This window comes from Cornus florida, unplaced genomic scaffold, assembly GCF_030987335.1.
Source record: "Cornus florida cultivar Cherokee Brave unplaced genomic scaffold, ASM3098733v1 CherokeeBrave_3.0.0_Hap2_Chr11, whole genome shotgun sequence".
Classification (NCBI taxonomy): domain Eukaryota; kingdom Viridiplantae; phylum Streptophyta; class Magnoliopsida; order Cornales; family Cornaceae; genus Cornus; species Cornus florida.
This window is the reverse complement of record NW_026775581.1, coordinates 138917671-138934022: the sequence shown is the minus strand read 5'-3', so window position 1 is coordinate 138934022 and position 16352 is coordinate 138917671. Positions and strand designations below refer to the sequence as shown.

At 33.6% G+C, this 16352-nt stretch overlaps 2 protein-coding genes across 4 annotated transcripts; one reads left to right on the top strand and one right to left on the bottom strand.

Moving 5' to 3' along the window:
• Positions 1-426: 426 nt before the first annotated feature.
• Positions 427-5687, bottom strand: LOC132286310 (kelch repeat-containing protein At3g27220-like). The gene is made up of 7 exons (XM_059788628.1): positions 4990-5687; positions 4507-4692; positions 4109-4338; positions 3296-3466; positions 1916-2021; positions 1349-1555; positions 427-767 (listed from the first exon to the last, which is right to left on the bottom strand). Exons 1-7 carry the CDS (start codon positions 5185-5187, stop codon positions 600-602), a joined length of 1266 nt encoding a protein of 421 aa, XP_059644611.1. The 5' UTR covers positions 5188-5687; the 3' UTR covers positions 427-599.
• A 2280-nt stretch (positions 5688-7967) lies between these two features.
• LOC132284109 (cytochrome c1-2, heme protein, mitochondrial-like) lies at positions 7968-14896 on the top strand. Of its 3 annotated transcripts, XM_059786178.1 has the most exons (8): positions 7968-8114; positions 10376-10449; positions 12552-12775; positions 12866-13145; positions 13276-13347; positions 14092-14208; positions 14305-14370; positions 14452-14896. In XM_059786178.1, the coding sequence occupies exons 2-8, from the start codon at positions 10390-10392 to the stop codon at positions 14566-14568; spliced, it is 936 nt and encodes a 311-aa protein (XP_059642161.1). In that variant the 5' UTR covers positions 7968-8114; positions 10376-10389; the 3' UTR covers positions 14569-14896. The 3 variants fall into 3 exon arrangements, with proteins under 3 accessions (XP_059642161.1, XP_059642162.1, XP_059642163.1); XM_059786179.1 differs by lacking the exon at positions 10376-10449 and having other exon boundaries at positions 7987-8114; XM_059786180.1 differs by lacking the exons at positions 7968-8114; positions 10376-10449 and adding an exon at positions 12281-12383.
• The last annotated feature ends 1456 nt before the right edge of the window (positions 14897-16352 follow it).

Here is a 16352-nt window from a genome sequence, read left to right as displayed (position 1 = left end):
GTACTGGAATTGGAAGCACCCGATATTCATCGGCATTGTTCTATATTGCACCCTCTCACAAGGACCCCTAACTTCAAGGTATCACTAAAATTATTTGGATGGCAATTCTCATCCGCATATGAAGAAAATCTCTTTGCGAGCTATAGGAGAATTTGGGCAGAGGGCTCCTGAGGGATTGCTAAAGCAAAGGATGGCTTGAAAACTGGTTGGTGTCCTGGCTGAGAGAGACTGGTTTGGACGATATGATGAGATCTGATATAGCTTCTAACTGATATAACTTAGAGGCCAGTGTAATATAATTTGGTTGACAAAATACTCTCTTGATGGTGCTCTATAATAAGCAGAAACCATAGGGTAGCTAGCTCAGAATGAGAGCTTGAGAAAGGTGAAAAATAAGCCGGTCTTTGTTCACTGAATGATCATGTTCAATAATAATGATATGTGAAACAATTCTGCATGTAACTCGAGTTATTGAAAATTTTTAATTAACGTAATAAAATAACCTGACCCTAAAGGGAAAAGAAACAAAAGTGCAACAGCTTTGAAAAGTTTACAATGGGTTTGTAAATGATAAGAAAAGAAAAAAGAAGAAAACTCTTCTATGCCAATCTCAATCTCGTTCTCCACATATCTGCAATGACTTTCCTTGGTGTCGGATTATCTGGCCCTCTGTCCCGTTGTCCAGAGGTGAAATATAACCATCCATTCCAGAAGCCAGCTAATGTGGTTTTCACACGGTAGGGAAGCTTTCCAATCACTGACCATTTCTGTAGGAGGTTAAAAAAAAACCCTTACATCAGACATTACCAGAGTAGTGACCATCAGTAATATATCATTAAGAACAATGATAATTGGATAACTAAGTTCGACCAACAATAGCTATTCTGTGCTCATGTTTAAAGCACCCTTACCACAATTACAAGTCCAAGAATCTAGCTTGTTCAAGGATATGGTGGATATGCATGAAATTGAAGAGACTATCACAATGCAAGTAAATTATTTACTTGTTGAGTAACTCATGACGACATGAAGGCTAGAGAGATGGCACTGATATGGTACAGGACCAGAGAAAATTGGTCCAGACATTTTGTGATTTTCACAATGAATACGCACACGCAGACAAACTCCACAAGTGATGAGGTGCAACTTGATCGAAATATAAGGCATTAAAAGCACAGGATCTACATGAATGGATTTAAAAAATAATAATTAGATGATGTAGGTAGTCCTGTGTGGCAAAAGATGTTTCATGTATTTTTACCCCTAAAGTGTGGATAAAGGTTTTGGTAGTTTAATCTACACGATGATGCATTACTTCGCTTCTTTGATGATAGGAAGAGGCCCATACCAATGAGTCTAGATGAAATTGGAACACCTCCCCGACCAGGATCATCCTTTTTGTTTCTGGGTGCTTTTCTGTTGTACCTCCCACAATAATAATGGAATTGTTAACGATAACCCAAGAACATTCTATATGGGAGTTGGGCTTTGGCACGGGAGGTAAAACTTTCCACTTCATCTCGTCGTCCAGCATATATACGTCACCATAAACTACCTGGAACAAAGAACTTGAGGTCATATTCTGAAAATGCCCTCAAATAATGGCAATGATAGACATCTTGAAAATAACATTAGAAATCTTGATTATTATTATTATTATTATTTTCATTCATTTTAATGAAACCCAAAAAAAAATTATCATGTAACGAGAAGTATGTTGAAGTCTTTGATCTTCTTAAATAGTTCCATTCAACATGATGGACTTTTACATTATAAGTGGTAGGTAATAAGCGAATGGGGGACATTCAAACAAGCCTTGAGCTTTTGGCATGCATACATTATGATCATCAAAGCCTGCTACAACCCAATCTAAGAACAATTGCCTGCTTTGAAAATGGTATTTAAGTTCACCTACCTCATGCCTACGTGAGCACTTGAAGATAGGTGACCCAGGTTTGGCCATGAAATCGCCCTCTTGACCTCCAATAACATAAAGCCGATCATCAACCACTACACAAGCCCTGTTAGAACAATGACCCAAAATTAGAAGAAATAGAAGACAGTATTCATCTAATAGGTTGGAAAATAAGATTAGAGTTCATATAAGTGAAAATATATATATATTTTTAATCCTGAGACCACAAGAATAACTATTGACAGAGGATGATGCAACTATGTGACAATAGAAGACTTATGCAGTCTTTATTGAATTATAGAAGTGGAAGTTTCTCTTTTTTTTTTTTTTTTTTTTTTTTTTTTTATCTATTCCCTTGTAAGAGCTAAGGTTGTTGGAGTCCTCCTTACTAAACTATTTACAATACCTCAAAAGGTCGTGAAAATTTCTACATTGACCTAAAAGAATCATCACAACACCAATATTGTGCAGGGCCTTAATGCTAACTTTAAAACTGCCAATAAATAAGGTGGAGAACAGTGAAGATGGCAAGAATGTAGTTAAAGAAGTCAGCAAGAAGACTTTGTGGTGCAGTCATTCTTTAAGTTGCTGAAAAATTTGTTAATCACGTATAGTGAATTGTGTTTGATTATGACAGTTAGTTTTAAACAGAATTTATTTGGATTATTGAATAAAGCAAAATAAGTAGGATTCCATATCCACATATGGCCAGTACCAACAGGTTACTCTTTGTTCATTACATTAATACTTCTTAACCGATACGTTCATGAGCTGTGAAATGACAGGAAACTTTACACTACATTATTACTTGTCCGTCTTGTTAGGAGATGCGGATTGACTAATAAGTGACACGCTTTGTCAATTGGTGAAGTAACAAGAGTAAAGTGTGCAACCAATATTGACTTGAAAAACTAACAGAAATCAAACAATGCATCCTCTTAACGAGTCATGTTCCAATAATTCCATAGGCAACCATCATAATAAAAGTTATTTTCTAGAGTAAACTACCTGGTTTAAGTAATTTTTCAAGCTGAAATCAAAAGAACAAAGATAAAAGTGAAAGGATACATCCAAAATTAAGTGAAATTTCTTGTTGAAGCTAAACAATCTAGGTCATTCAAAAGCTTTAGGTATAAATTTAATGATTAGACTAAAGAAAATTTACAATCATTTTCTTACATTGTGGTTTTCTAAGTCTTAGCATATTCATTTACACTTGATTAATATCTAGAAAATACCAACAGTAATGTCTTCTCCTACCAACTACTTTTTCCATTTTGCATAACCCTCCACTTCTCTCTCTTTCTCTCCCACTTTTTGTTTGGGAACTGAATGCACACAAAGCTATCAACTATATGTGAAAGAAGGCAGCCTGCAAACCTGTGTGGTCCACCACGGGGAATGGGTAATTCAGTCCGCCATTTTTCTTCTAATGCTTTCCCGTTCTTTACTGCAAGACTCCAGTGCTCTAGTCCAGGTGTATGGCGATTCTCCTTGCTTCCGCCCATAACATGGAGTCTGCCTCTCCAAAGTTGAGTTGCAGGAGCATACCTGAGAATTCCCATGTATACCTTAAATTTAAGGTGTTAGGCTTAATTCATAAAAGTTTTTGCAGCATCATGTTTCTCTTAGTGAATTTTGATTGCTAGTCTTAAGCCTTGATACAGAAATTTTTTTAGATTAACAATCACGTGACTCACGTTCGTTAGTCTGCTAAGTTCTTTTTGGTGCAAATTCTGATCCCTCGGGCTATTGTTAGTATTCCTTCTAGTTCTAGATGTGCTAGAGCATTTAGAATTCAGTTGAGATAAAGTCATTTGCACTTGTTGCTGCTGATACTGTTAGAAAAACATATGCTAGGGCATTAGGAAGCCTGTCCCAAGACTCCAGGGACAGCTTCTCCGGTCATAGCAGTGGCTACTCGAGGAATCGTAATGATGTATTGATAAACTAGTCCAGGATAGATCATCAATATTTATGAGAAAAGATGCACATAACTTTTTCGTTGTCATTGCTAAATTAAGTCTTTCATCCGCCCACCCAAAAGAGAAACATGCAACTTACAAAAGAAAATATTGTTATGCGTAGAGGTAGATGCATTCTAAGAAAAATTTATGAATAGAATTATGGTAAAGTGAGGTGTTCCCCATTGAAAAATTCATTATTCACATACACCTTAATCATGGCACGTACCTGGGGGCCGGTAACTGAGGCATGCTCTGCCATGTTATTGTCTCGGTATCCAGCACAAACGTGCGAGCTATAGGACCTCTGCATTGGGGACCATATTGTCCTGAGACCACATATATGTACCTCCCATCTGTGGCCATCCCTAGATGGGAATGCGCCATTTCTTTTGGCACATCAAATCTTACACCCCAAGAATTATCAGTGAAATTGTAAACATCAACATGGGAGTGCACCTATAAGTCACATAACATGCTTGTACTTATTAACCAAGAAGTTAACAACTCATATTGGTAAGTTAATTCAATTTGTTAAATGCTTCGATAACTTTTCATTTTCATTATCTATCATGGAACATATCAGAAGAAATGCAAGTGACTGAGAGAGCGAACAAAGATTCTTACATAATCAAGGGTACCATATCCTGAGAACACATAAAGGAGGTTTTTAATCTGTACAGCCGAGCCATCCAAACGTGGCACTGGCGCCGGTGCCATCTCCTCCCATTGCAATTCCGGTGCAGGCAAATCAGCATAAGTTGCTGACAATAATCTCTCACGAACGCGGTTCTTATCTTTAAAATCTACACTCTGCAATTATACATTAATTTCCAGTTATTAAATTTATCTCAGAAAGCAAATTAAGGGTATTGTCCATTTGTGGCTGCAAGGGAACAATGGTAAGTCAGTAAGTAAGAACATTCAAGGATTAATGAAGTGAGAATGCGCTTGATTGCTGAAAAAATAAAAAATAAAATTCTGAAATATAATGAAGTGAGAATTCACATTATATTTTCTATTATTTTCTCAGCAACCAAAAACAAAGTGGATGGTGATTAGAAAATGAATTAATGACGAAAGTAGCAATGTAATCAAACAGGGACTAACCTTTTCAGTTATGTTGGTGACATTTGGTACTACTATGATATGAGATTGCTCACGAGCCCAATTTGAAGCAACTGATAAATATGCAGGAGGAGATGAAACCCAAAAAAAATCTAGAATCAAAGCGACCCCAAGAAATCCAGCTAATGATAATAGAAGGGTGAATTTTGTGATAGTGTGTTTTCCAGCCGATCTGACCATTCTCGTTGTAATCCTCAAAACCAGAGAGAACCCATTCGTATAAAGGCATTATATATCAGTATATATATAGAGAGAGAGATGGAGAGGGACCGAGAAAAGAATGTCAAACAGAGTTCTCTTTTGACAGAAGAAAGAGTGGGCGCCAATGGTTTGCATTGAGTTACATTACTGCTACTTTTGAGGCTGGCAAACCATCCGTATCCGTGGGCTGCTGTATTTTTAGGGTATTACCAAGGGCTGAACAAATAATACTCCTATTATAATAATATATTATTATCACTAAGGGCTGAAAAAATAATACTCCATATTATAATAGTATATTATATTGAGAGGACATATTTGAACTCCAATTTTTTCACATTACACTCTACTTATTTTTTTTTTCTTTTAAAAAAAATAACAAAACAGTTCTTAAAGTCATTAATGCACTATCACTTTATAATGGCATAATTAACCCTTATACAACTTTAGCTCAACTTTAACCTTTTTTTTTTTTTTTTACTGTGAACCTTTACTTTTTCTTTTTTCTTTTTTCTCCTTTTTTGGAGGTCCTCTCAAAGAACATAATTTCTTCCATACCCATAATTTTATTTTTGATAGTAAAAGAGATCATTTATTCAATAGTGATTTTTATAATTTATTCAACAAAGTTAACTTTTTTACATTCTTGTCAAAAGAGGTAATTTTTTTTTTATATATAACTTTTTATGGTACCATTAAAAAATATAAAAAAATAAAAAAAAATTATTCAATAGAGATTTTTTTTTTTAATCCTCTTTTTTTTGTACTTTTATTATTTTGGATCTTGATAAGAGAGATAATTTCTTCAATATATATATATATATATATATGGGTTTTTTTCCTGTCAAAAGAGATAATTTTTTTGATGGTCACCCTTTTCTTTTTCTTTTTTTGTTCGATGAATTTATTTGTTATTAAAGATTATAGATAAGGAGAATAAGTATGAAAGGACAATTATGTCATTTAAAAAGTAATAATCATTAGTTAAAGTTAAAATTGTCATTTTCATTTAAAATTGTAGTGCAAGTGTAAAAAGTGGATTGCGCTTCCCTATTATATTTTAAGTAATATTTTAGAGAATAATTTAATAACATGATTTTTTATAATTTCAAAAATAATGTCGTCCTCCTTATCCGTGTTGACTTTAATTGAAATGTATTAGTAAATGTCAATTATGCCATTATACTTTAGTTATATTTACCATTAATATATATGAAAAAATATATATTTTTTCAAGTTTTGTAAAGACAAAAATAAATTTTAAGTAGAAGCTGATATCGACATTCCACCAAAATCTCATTCCTCAGGTGCTCCAATCTCTATGTTTTTTCTCTATCTTTCTTACAATGAAATTATAAAAGAGTCAACATATCACAGGAAATAGCTTTTTATATTTTTAATTTCATATTTGCCCTTCTTATTAATATTAGAACTCTGGACTCTAAAATGAAAAATCTTTCGATTTCGTTGTCTACATTCCTAAATTATTTAGGGCATTTAGCTTAATTCTTCATCTATCATTTTGGGCATTTAACCAAATTCTAATTACTATTTATTCTTTCGTGGTTAAGTATTTGTTTCACTATCTCTTTTTATGTTGAATTTTGTAGATTCACCCACTGTTATGTAATTTATTAATGATTGATGACCCTGTCAGATAAAGTATTTATTTTTTCAGTTATTTTGTGAAAGACTCCGTGTTTGGTAATTCCAAATTTGTTTCAATTTGATTATTGCTAAATTGTAGAATTTTTTATTGTTGAAAAATATAATTTATAATCACTAACTGGATTCCTTTTTCTGACTTTATTTTGAAGTAGGATATTGTGTTTGTTGGTTTGACGATAACAATATACACAATTTTAAATTAATTTTATTTTTTATTGATGAAAATATTTTAAAGTACTAAACCTTTGTTTGCATGACAGAAGGCACTGGAATAAAGTTTGGCAATTCTGCCAATTCATGACTTTTATTGTTATCGAAAGGGTAAATAAAGGTTTAGTACACCGAAGTCATACACTGAATTCATAACTATAACAGGAAACAGAAACATGAGAGAGAAGACTGAATTGGAATTATAGGTAAATATTAAAAACAAAAAAGAAAATGATAATTACATCGAAGTCATATATTGAATTATTAAACAGAATGATATAACAGTCTAATTAGACGTGATTTTTTTATGATAGATGGATTCTTTTATAATTTCAGTACAAGAAAAATAAAAATTCAGAGCGTCTAAAGACATTAGTAAAGCGCCAATATCAACTCCATTTAAGTATTCAACTTGGAAGACTATGTGTAGTATTTTATTTTAAATGCTATCTTCAAAACTAATTCTAATTACTAAAAAAACTTACAATGAATCATAATACAAGAAATTTAAATATACTTAAATTTTAATTATTTATTTTCTCTGATTGGAGAAATAAAAATGTGAAAAATATGCAAGAAGTATTAGATTAGTAAATTTACTCTAATATCCTACTCGAGGCAACTATGTGTGAAAAATATAGGATACAAAATCATTTATACTTCTGAAATTACATCCAAGCTTTTACCTCCTATTAATAGAATATAATTTTATTTGATTAAAGCGTTGTCAATAGTTCTGTGGCAAAGGCAGGCTTCTTTGCTTTGCTGGCCGAAACGTGGCTCTCAGGTGGCATTTTGATGAGGTGGCATTTTGATGACAGGCATTCATTGGAGGGAGACCAAGTAAAAACCTCATTTTTATGCATTTCTGATGGTAATTATAGTACTATACTAGTATTGTCCCACTCAAAATAAAAATAAAATTATTACTCTAATACTCTTTAATCAAGTATTCATCACCATCTATCGACTCTCTTCTTCATTGAATCTGCCAAGCTTAAGCTCCGAACAGCCGCCAATCAGTTCCGGTCAGTTTTCTCTTCTACGTCTTATCATTTCTTATTTAGCTCATTTCAGTCTCTTCGCGATCTATCATGGTCATAACGTATTAGGGTTTTAAGTCTCGCTCTCTCTCCCTATATGTGTGTGTGTGTGTGCATATGTATAATCATCCTCTTCAGATTTTAAGATTTGATTTTTCTGCTCTTTATAAATCTTTTAGAAAGAATAAACAAAGTCTACCAATTACATTATTAAACATGTATCTGCCCCAGTATTTCATTTTGGGACTTTTAATATATATATATATATATATATATATCTCGATATATCAGCCTCTGTTTTTAGGGTTTTGTATTATTTGTGTATATATACGTGCATCAACCTATTAGAAGTACATAGAATTTGTTTTCCTGCTCAGTATGGTTACTGGGGTAGGATTTTATAAAATTTACCTGAGAGGCTAACACATGGAAACTGTAAAGGCTTGCTGATTTTGTTTTTTTTTTACTAGTAGGGCTGACAATTATGGTGGGCAATTTTGTTATTGATGTGAATGTTAGAATTATGATTATGGTGAAGTTATATGAACCCACAAGGGTAGTTAAGTTTGCCAAGGTGATAGGCTCATAACCAGATTTCTCAAGTTGACCATTCGCAGGAATACCCATTGGGGTACTTTCATGCATTCATGGGGATTAGATCAACTCAAATGGGTTTGCAACACAATGGCGCAACCAACAAGAAGAAAATATTGTTTGAGCCGTCAATACAACAATGACACTGGACCAATTTTAGGATTCCTTAGAATTTCAATTGTTTTAGTGTTTCACCACACTTAGTATAATGTCTGAATTTATGCAATGTTTTCATTTGCAATGATGGTTTCAAATAAATAAAAAAAAAAAAAGCTTTACATGGTACCAAACTGTGCAGTTCAATGTTAGTGGTATTCATAGTTTGGGGGTGCGGGGTGCGGAGGATTTAGATTTCCCAAGTTGTTTCCCCATTGAACATTAATTTTCGGCTCTAGGTATAAATATTCTTATACCCATTTTGTTCAACTATCTGTTGTATATTCACGTATCTGATTTCAAGTGGTATGATGTGTGTGCCATGTTTTAGGTGCATATAGTTAAAAGTTCAACTTGAAATGAGTATAACAAATTCATCCACCTTCTACTTTAAAAACACGCCTTGCCATATAGCATTGGTTGTAGAGCTCATTGCAACTTCATGGGCATCCTCTGAAGTATTGTTTTCAATTATTATCTTTGTCAGGAAGAAACCAGGAATACTAAAATAATGTTTTGAGATTTTTGACAATTGCCAGTATGCTGTTTCAATGATTCTTATTGTTCTTCACAGATGATATAAAGTCTGCTCTCTGTAATCACTGTGATACTTGAGTTCTGAAAAAATATCTCAAAAATACTTGATGCATAGTGAATTTGAGTTTATAATTTTAAAAATTTGCGTCTCTTTCCTTTATTCCTTATAATTTACTCCCTCGTTGAAATATTAGTTGTCATTTTCTACTTTTGCATCATTTAAGTAGCACAAACATGGGGCACGGGCATGGACACGATATGGCACGATCAATTGATACGTCAAATCCTTGAAAGAAAAGTAGGACAGAGACGACTTGAACACTGCTGTATAAATAAATTTTCATTTATATGCATACATTGAAAAAAACAATTGTAAAACTTTAATCAGTTTCTAACTTCTATACCAACGGTTACACAATCTAGAAGATGAAGTTATTTGAACATCATTTAGATTTTTATATTATACATGCCACAAATTTCCTATGTTGTCATTACAATTATTTTTTTTTCATAAATAAAGAAGTGTAATAGCTTGCTTGACTTGTGGTAGGCATGTGTATCATTCTAATTTTCTTAAAGGAAAAAAAGTTTGAATACTTGAAGTGTAAGATCCTGCATAACCATACGCAAGAAAATTTCCAACTTGTTTTCCCTAATCTACCTCATATTTAGTTGGCAATTTGATATTGCAAGTATTTTTGTTGTAGTCATTTGGAGTGAAAAATTGATTAGTAATTCATCTTTTTCAAGTTTATGGAATGACCTATTCATCTTTTTTGTTTTTCCTCGTGTCGTAATGATATTAGTAGTGACCCTTTCCAAGTCTAGGGCTGTTGTCTTTTCTTTTACCATTTGTTGTGGTTGTCAAACGTAAGACACATACACACCCACATGCCCTGTCTTCATTAAATATAAGTTTGTAAATCATTTTTTGCTTCTTATGGTGAATAAATCAACAGAGAAATTGAGTTAAATGGCTGCAGGAAGAGCAATCCACCAGTTACTGCGTGGGAGACTACAGTCTCAATCTACCGTAAGACTCTGTCTCCCTCACTGCACTATTTCTTATAGGTATTTGTAGTCTGCATGTCTATATTTTTAAAAGAGAACTGAGATAATAAGCTTTGGATGTTTCTTAATGAGTTTCTTAAACCACACGTGCTACTGTAGAATAAGAAGTTTGGATAGCTACTGTAAAAGCATTTATACCTATAAATACTCTCGATACACCTTTCTTAAATTAGTTTGTTAAACTTCTAGTTTTATTTGGCAAATGAATAGGTTACACCATTCTAGAATGGTTTTTTTTTTTTTTTTTTTTTAGTACCAAGCAGTACTGATTCACCTTTGCTTATGTGGCAATATAATGATCCATGACTTGTTTTGGGTAAATGGCAATCTGTTCTTAAATTGTTTGGGTTGCAAAGTCTTGTTCTCTTTGTTTCTCAATTACCGATCTCTTTAATTATTGGGTAAGGGCATTTTCGGTAAAATGGCAGTCTGAACTTCCCAAAGACATTAAAAGAGAACCATGTAAAGTTCGTTAAATATGCTGTTTTTATTATTATTATTTTATCATTTCTTTTATCAAACCAAAAGTGATGATGAAATGCATATATATATATATATATATATATATATATAAAATTTCTGGAAGGTTGTCCTCTGTTTGAACTCCATTTTTCATGATACTGCAATACATGTTATCCTGTATAAAATAATGATTCCTTCTTTTCTCTTCTTTATATGTTGTCCTGATCAATCACGTGAAAGGAGATATATCCATTTTATGAGCTGAAAGGGAGCTGTACTTTGTGGATTTTATTACAACAACGTTCCAAATGTAGCAGCGACTGATTAAGCATGATGTTTTGGCAGCCAAGTTCAAAAGATAAGTGCAGGTGATCAGAGGGGGAGGGTAGAGTCGTTTGGATAGATCGCTTTGTAGAGTGAGTATTAGGGTAGAGAGTCGTTTGGAAAGTGGTTCCACTTAGTAGTTACTTTTGTGTCAGAGGGAGAGGAGTATGCGTATCTTTGGAGACATAGAAATGCCTACTTGGAGAGTGAAGCATCAGATATTGAGTTCTTGTAGAGTTCTGATGATAGACGAGGAGAGTATATTTTTCCTTGTTTTGTATATATTTGTATACATCCTGTGTACATGATTGCACCTCCTCTAAGACTCCTCTTTAATAATTTATTTACTTATAAAAGATTTGGAAATTTTGGATTGCTTGTTTTACTCCTTTCACTACAAATGCACAGATTTTCTGCTGGCTTGTCCATGGATCTATGGACTTTTAGCTGGGGCACTGTGAAGAAACCTTTGTGCTATGAGAATTTAAGAACTGAGTGAGATGTGCATTAAAGCTATGGGCGGGGCTTTTTTAAGTCTATTAGGCTATACATACACTACTGCTAAAAGCAGCAGCATGCGTCACTCATTAAGATTTCTCTTGTTATTGACAGTACTAATGAAATGTTCTTATTACGAAAATAGAACTACTATGCAAACTTTAGATTTAGGAGATGGGGTTGCACACTTCACATCCAGTTACTTTAAAGTGTTTGTACAACCTCAGTGTCATACACTCAGGCACACCCTTCTCTTCAAAAGTTTTTAACTTACTGTTACTTCACAGATTTTCTTTCCACTTAAAGTTTTGAACTCTAGTGATTTTCCTCTTTTTGTGTTATAATGTTCTACTTAATTCAATTTTCATGGATTCAACTTTTAATCTGAAAATTTTCTTTATTTTTCTGTGGCAGAATTCTAGGTGGAATATAAACTGAAATTGGAATAATATATATTAATGTATTCTGTACTTTCATGCAGTTTTTGACCTAGCAACTTTTATTTCCAGGAGCATAGTCTGGTTGTTTGTTGTTTCCTGTTCATGAGGGCCAAAATTAAACTGAGGGTCAAAAGTGTCTAAGCATCTTATAACTGCCAATAAAAAATTTGAGGTGCGGGATAATGATGTGTTAGGCGGGCATGCTGGCATTGTGTTGAAGTGGACTGTTAAAGTTCAAGACTAGATTATCAATTTTTATTTCACCTCATACTTGATATTTTAGTATTCAATTTATGGTATCACCATTAGTTACTTATGGTATCTCTATAATGTTATGCAGACTCCTCCAGTTTTTTCGTTGCTTATTTCAAATAAAGGTAAAGAGGCATTTGGATCTGCTGGCATGAAGACCTTGAGAGCAGTTGCACTTCTTGGAGCAGGTGTATCAGGGCTTTTGAGTTTTGCAACGATTACATCTGCTGCTGATGAAACTGAACATGGTTTGGAGTGTCCTAACTATCCTTGGCCTCACAAAGGCATCCTCAGTTCATATGATCATGCCTCGTGAGTTTTGAGATAAGTTTTGCTATTGATATCTATAAATATATTGTAAAACCTTTCATTTCATTAGGAACCCAAATCTTGTGTGTGCAGGATTCGTCGTGGTCACCAGGTTTATCAACAAGTTTGTGCGTCCTGCCACTCTATGTCACTAATTTCATATCGTGACTTGGTGGGTGTGGCATACACTGAGGAGGAGACGAAGGCTATGGCAGCTGAGATTGAGGTGGTTGATGGGCCAAATGATGAGGGTGAGATGTTTACTCGTCCTGGTAAACTAAGCGACCGATTTCCTCAGCCATATGCAAATGAACAAGCGGCTAGGTTTGCTAATGGAGGGGCCTATCCTCCAGATTTAAGTCTTATTACCAAAGTATTTCCTGCCTTCTAATTTTGACATTTTGTAGATCATTGCTTTTATCTTTTCTTGGAAATTATGTTTGTTTATTCTAAAATGTCTCATTGTTTGTCTTTTTTTGATAAGTTTATTTTTGGCATTTCAGGCTCGTCACAATGGTCAGAACTACGTGTTTACCCTTCTAACTGGCTACCGTGATCCTCCTGCTGGTGTCTCGGTAACCGCATATTATCTCTCTCTCTCTCTCTCTCTCTCTCTCTCCCTCCTTTCTCTACCAAAATGTTTAAGAAAGTACAAAGCTAAGGGGGGCATCTCCACTGAAAATGTATATAGGAAGGGGATATATCCCAAAGCTACGCACATTAAACACCACCTGTAAATCACTCGTACAACTAAAACATATGCTAGACATGTTAATGCGACAATATCAACCAAAATATATGCCAACATGGCATCACATATAAACAACACTTTTTGTTCTCTCTCTCTCTCTCTCTCTCTAGACATATTTGTTTCCTTTATTGGGTTGCTAGGAGGGAGGGTGTAGGTGCATTGATTTTGCCAAAGCTCTACAATGTATTATCGTTTCCCAGGAGAGGGTTCTAAAGGCTGGTCCGGATCCACTTAAGCTCTTGCTATATTGGAGCTTTCTAAGTGTTGTTAAACTTCTGCAGTTCTGCTTGAAATATATTTCTATTTTATCACTGCATGTTGCACTTGGTGCATCACACTGCAATAATGAGCCTTTTACTGTCTAGAGGTGCTTTAGCTTTTCTTTATATCTGCATATAATCCTTTGTCAGGCGACATGCTTTAACATAAAATGGTATTCCTCCACCTGGGAATGGTTCTCTTGTACAAAATTAGATACATTCCCCATTAATATCTAGCCTTGCTTTTACTTTTATTTAGGGTAATGCTACTTTTTCCTCCCCTTAATCAGCCTGCAATGGTATTGTAGATACGTGAAGGGTTGCATTACAATCCCTACTTTCCTGGGGGAGCTATTGCTATGCCTAAAATGCTAATTGATGGTGCCATTGAGTATGAAGATGGTACCCCTGCGACAGAATCTCAGGTTAAATTTCCCCTTATTATGCCCAAGACAATAGGTTGTGCTTATTACTTTAAGCCATCAAAAAGCTCATGTTCTTTTCCATGACATATGGTTCAGATGGGGAAAGATGTTGTCTCATTTCTGTCATGGGCTGCAGAACCGGAAATGGAAGAGAGAAAATTGGTATATTGGCTTAAATCATTTTAGATGACAATGTGTTAAAAAAAGGTTAGTCAATTACTGACTTTGTGATTTCAAATGCAGATGGGATTCAAGTGGATATTTTTGTTGTCGCTAGCACTACTACAAGCTGGTTATTACAGGCGCATGAGGTGGTCTGTTCTCAAGTCCCGTAAATTGGTCCTCGACGTCGTCAACTAGCTCTTCTGTGCTATATCCTTGTGGGTGGACTTGAGTTGGGAATAATTGTCTCTAAAACAGTGTGTGTTTTGCAACTATATTAAATTAGTTGAACCTGTCCACAGGTAATGTTGTTACTGGAAGAGTTCCTTTCTCAATTGGAGGGAGAAATAAGAGAATCGTACATACACTATTTTTTGTCTGAACTCTGAATTGAATAGGGGTCTCAAGAAAGACTTGTGTTTTATTGTGAAATACTGTATTTGGGAGATTAAAAAAAGGCAGGATTGAGACTATCCATCAATTTGCCAAATGAGAATCTACTGTCAAAAGATTTTAAAGTGTTTTAGCTTTTATCTTCTTGCTTTAGGTGCAGCCAAGGGCCATTTTGACGAGAGGGAGCTAAATTCAGTTGTCTTATAGACCTATTAATGGGGCTCTAAGGTAGCCCATTAATAAGGTTTATGGCAATCAAGTATATATCTGAAGGGGAAGAGCGACATTAAAATTTCTGCAAATGAAAATTGAAGTTCAAATAATAATAATTCGACAATGAACCTGGTTTGTTTTACATGGTATTTTAAAGAAGTCATGGACGCGTAAGTAAGTTAACAATTTACTTAATATCCTTGAGCATTATTCTTCGGAGTAAGTTTTGATCAATTACATAATGCTACATGATTCTCTAAAGTCTACACAAAACAAGCTATTTGGGAGCACTAATGGCTTGAATTTGAAATTGAAAGACATTTAATTAAAATTTTAAGGGAAAATTTAATAAATAATAATTTATTTTCGATACGTTACAAATACTTCGGATGGAAAAGGACGAAAAATTTGAATTTGGAATTGAAAGACATTTAATTAAAATTTTAAGGGAAAATTTAATAAATAATAATTTATTTTGGACACGTTACAAATACTTCGGATGGAAAAGGACGAAAAATTTTAAAGTAGTGAAGTTGAAAATTTTAAAAGTAGTGAGGGTAATTTGGACAAAAAAGAGTATTTTTTGTTTGATAATTTGAATCTTGAAAATGTTTATGTATGGGCAAATCTGGATATCTCATTTACCCACACACATATTTATTGGGGCGAATTGTAAATAAAAAATAAACAAAAAAAAAAAAAAAAAAACCTTTACTATTATCCAGTTGCGAAAAATCACTCTTACGAATATTTTTAGCAAAATATCCCCCTCAACTATTTCGAAGGGTGTTTTTAACTAATGTTCATTTAAGTGGTTGAATTTATTTATTTTTTCTCTTTTTTCTCCCCTTGTCAAGCAAGTCTTCTCATTACTTCAAACACAAAGCTAACAACATATCGAGAAACCTAATTGTTAAAAATTTATCTTTCAACACTGCTTGACAACATGATATAGTACATGTAAACAATAGTTGAGCCCCAAAAATACTCAGCTATATTCACTTAATATATGACTTATTTTTATTTATTTACTTTTTTTATTAGTTTTTTTTTTTTTTGTCATGATTTCTTCCATGTAATTGAACAAATCATTTACATGTAAAAAGTGTTAGTTTCCTTTGGTTTCTTACTATCTTAATAATAAGATTTTTTTTAAAAAAAAAATCTTAATAATAAAAGTGAGTAAATTTTTCAAAAATTACCCCATATACTTCGTTCACATGGTACGTAATTTTTTAGTAGTAGGTGGTGGAATCAAATTAATTTTTGAGTAGTAAACGACCTAAATGTCTTTTATAATTATATTATTGTGAATTGAATAGAAACGAAATCATTTTACATTAAAAGCAGTTATATTTTTAGGTCTTTAACTTGTG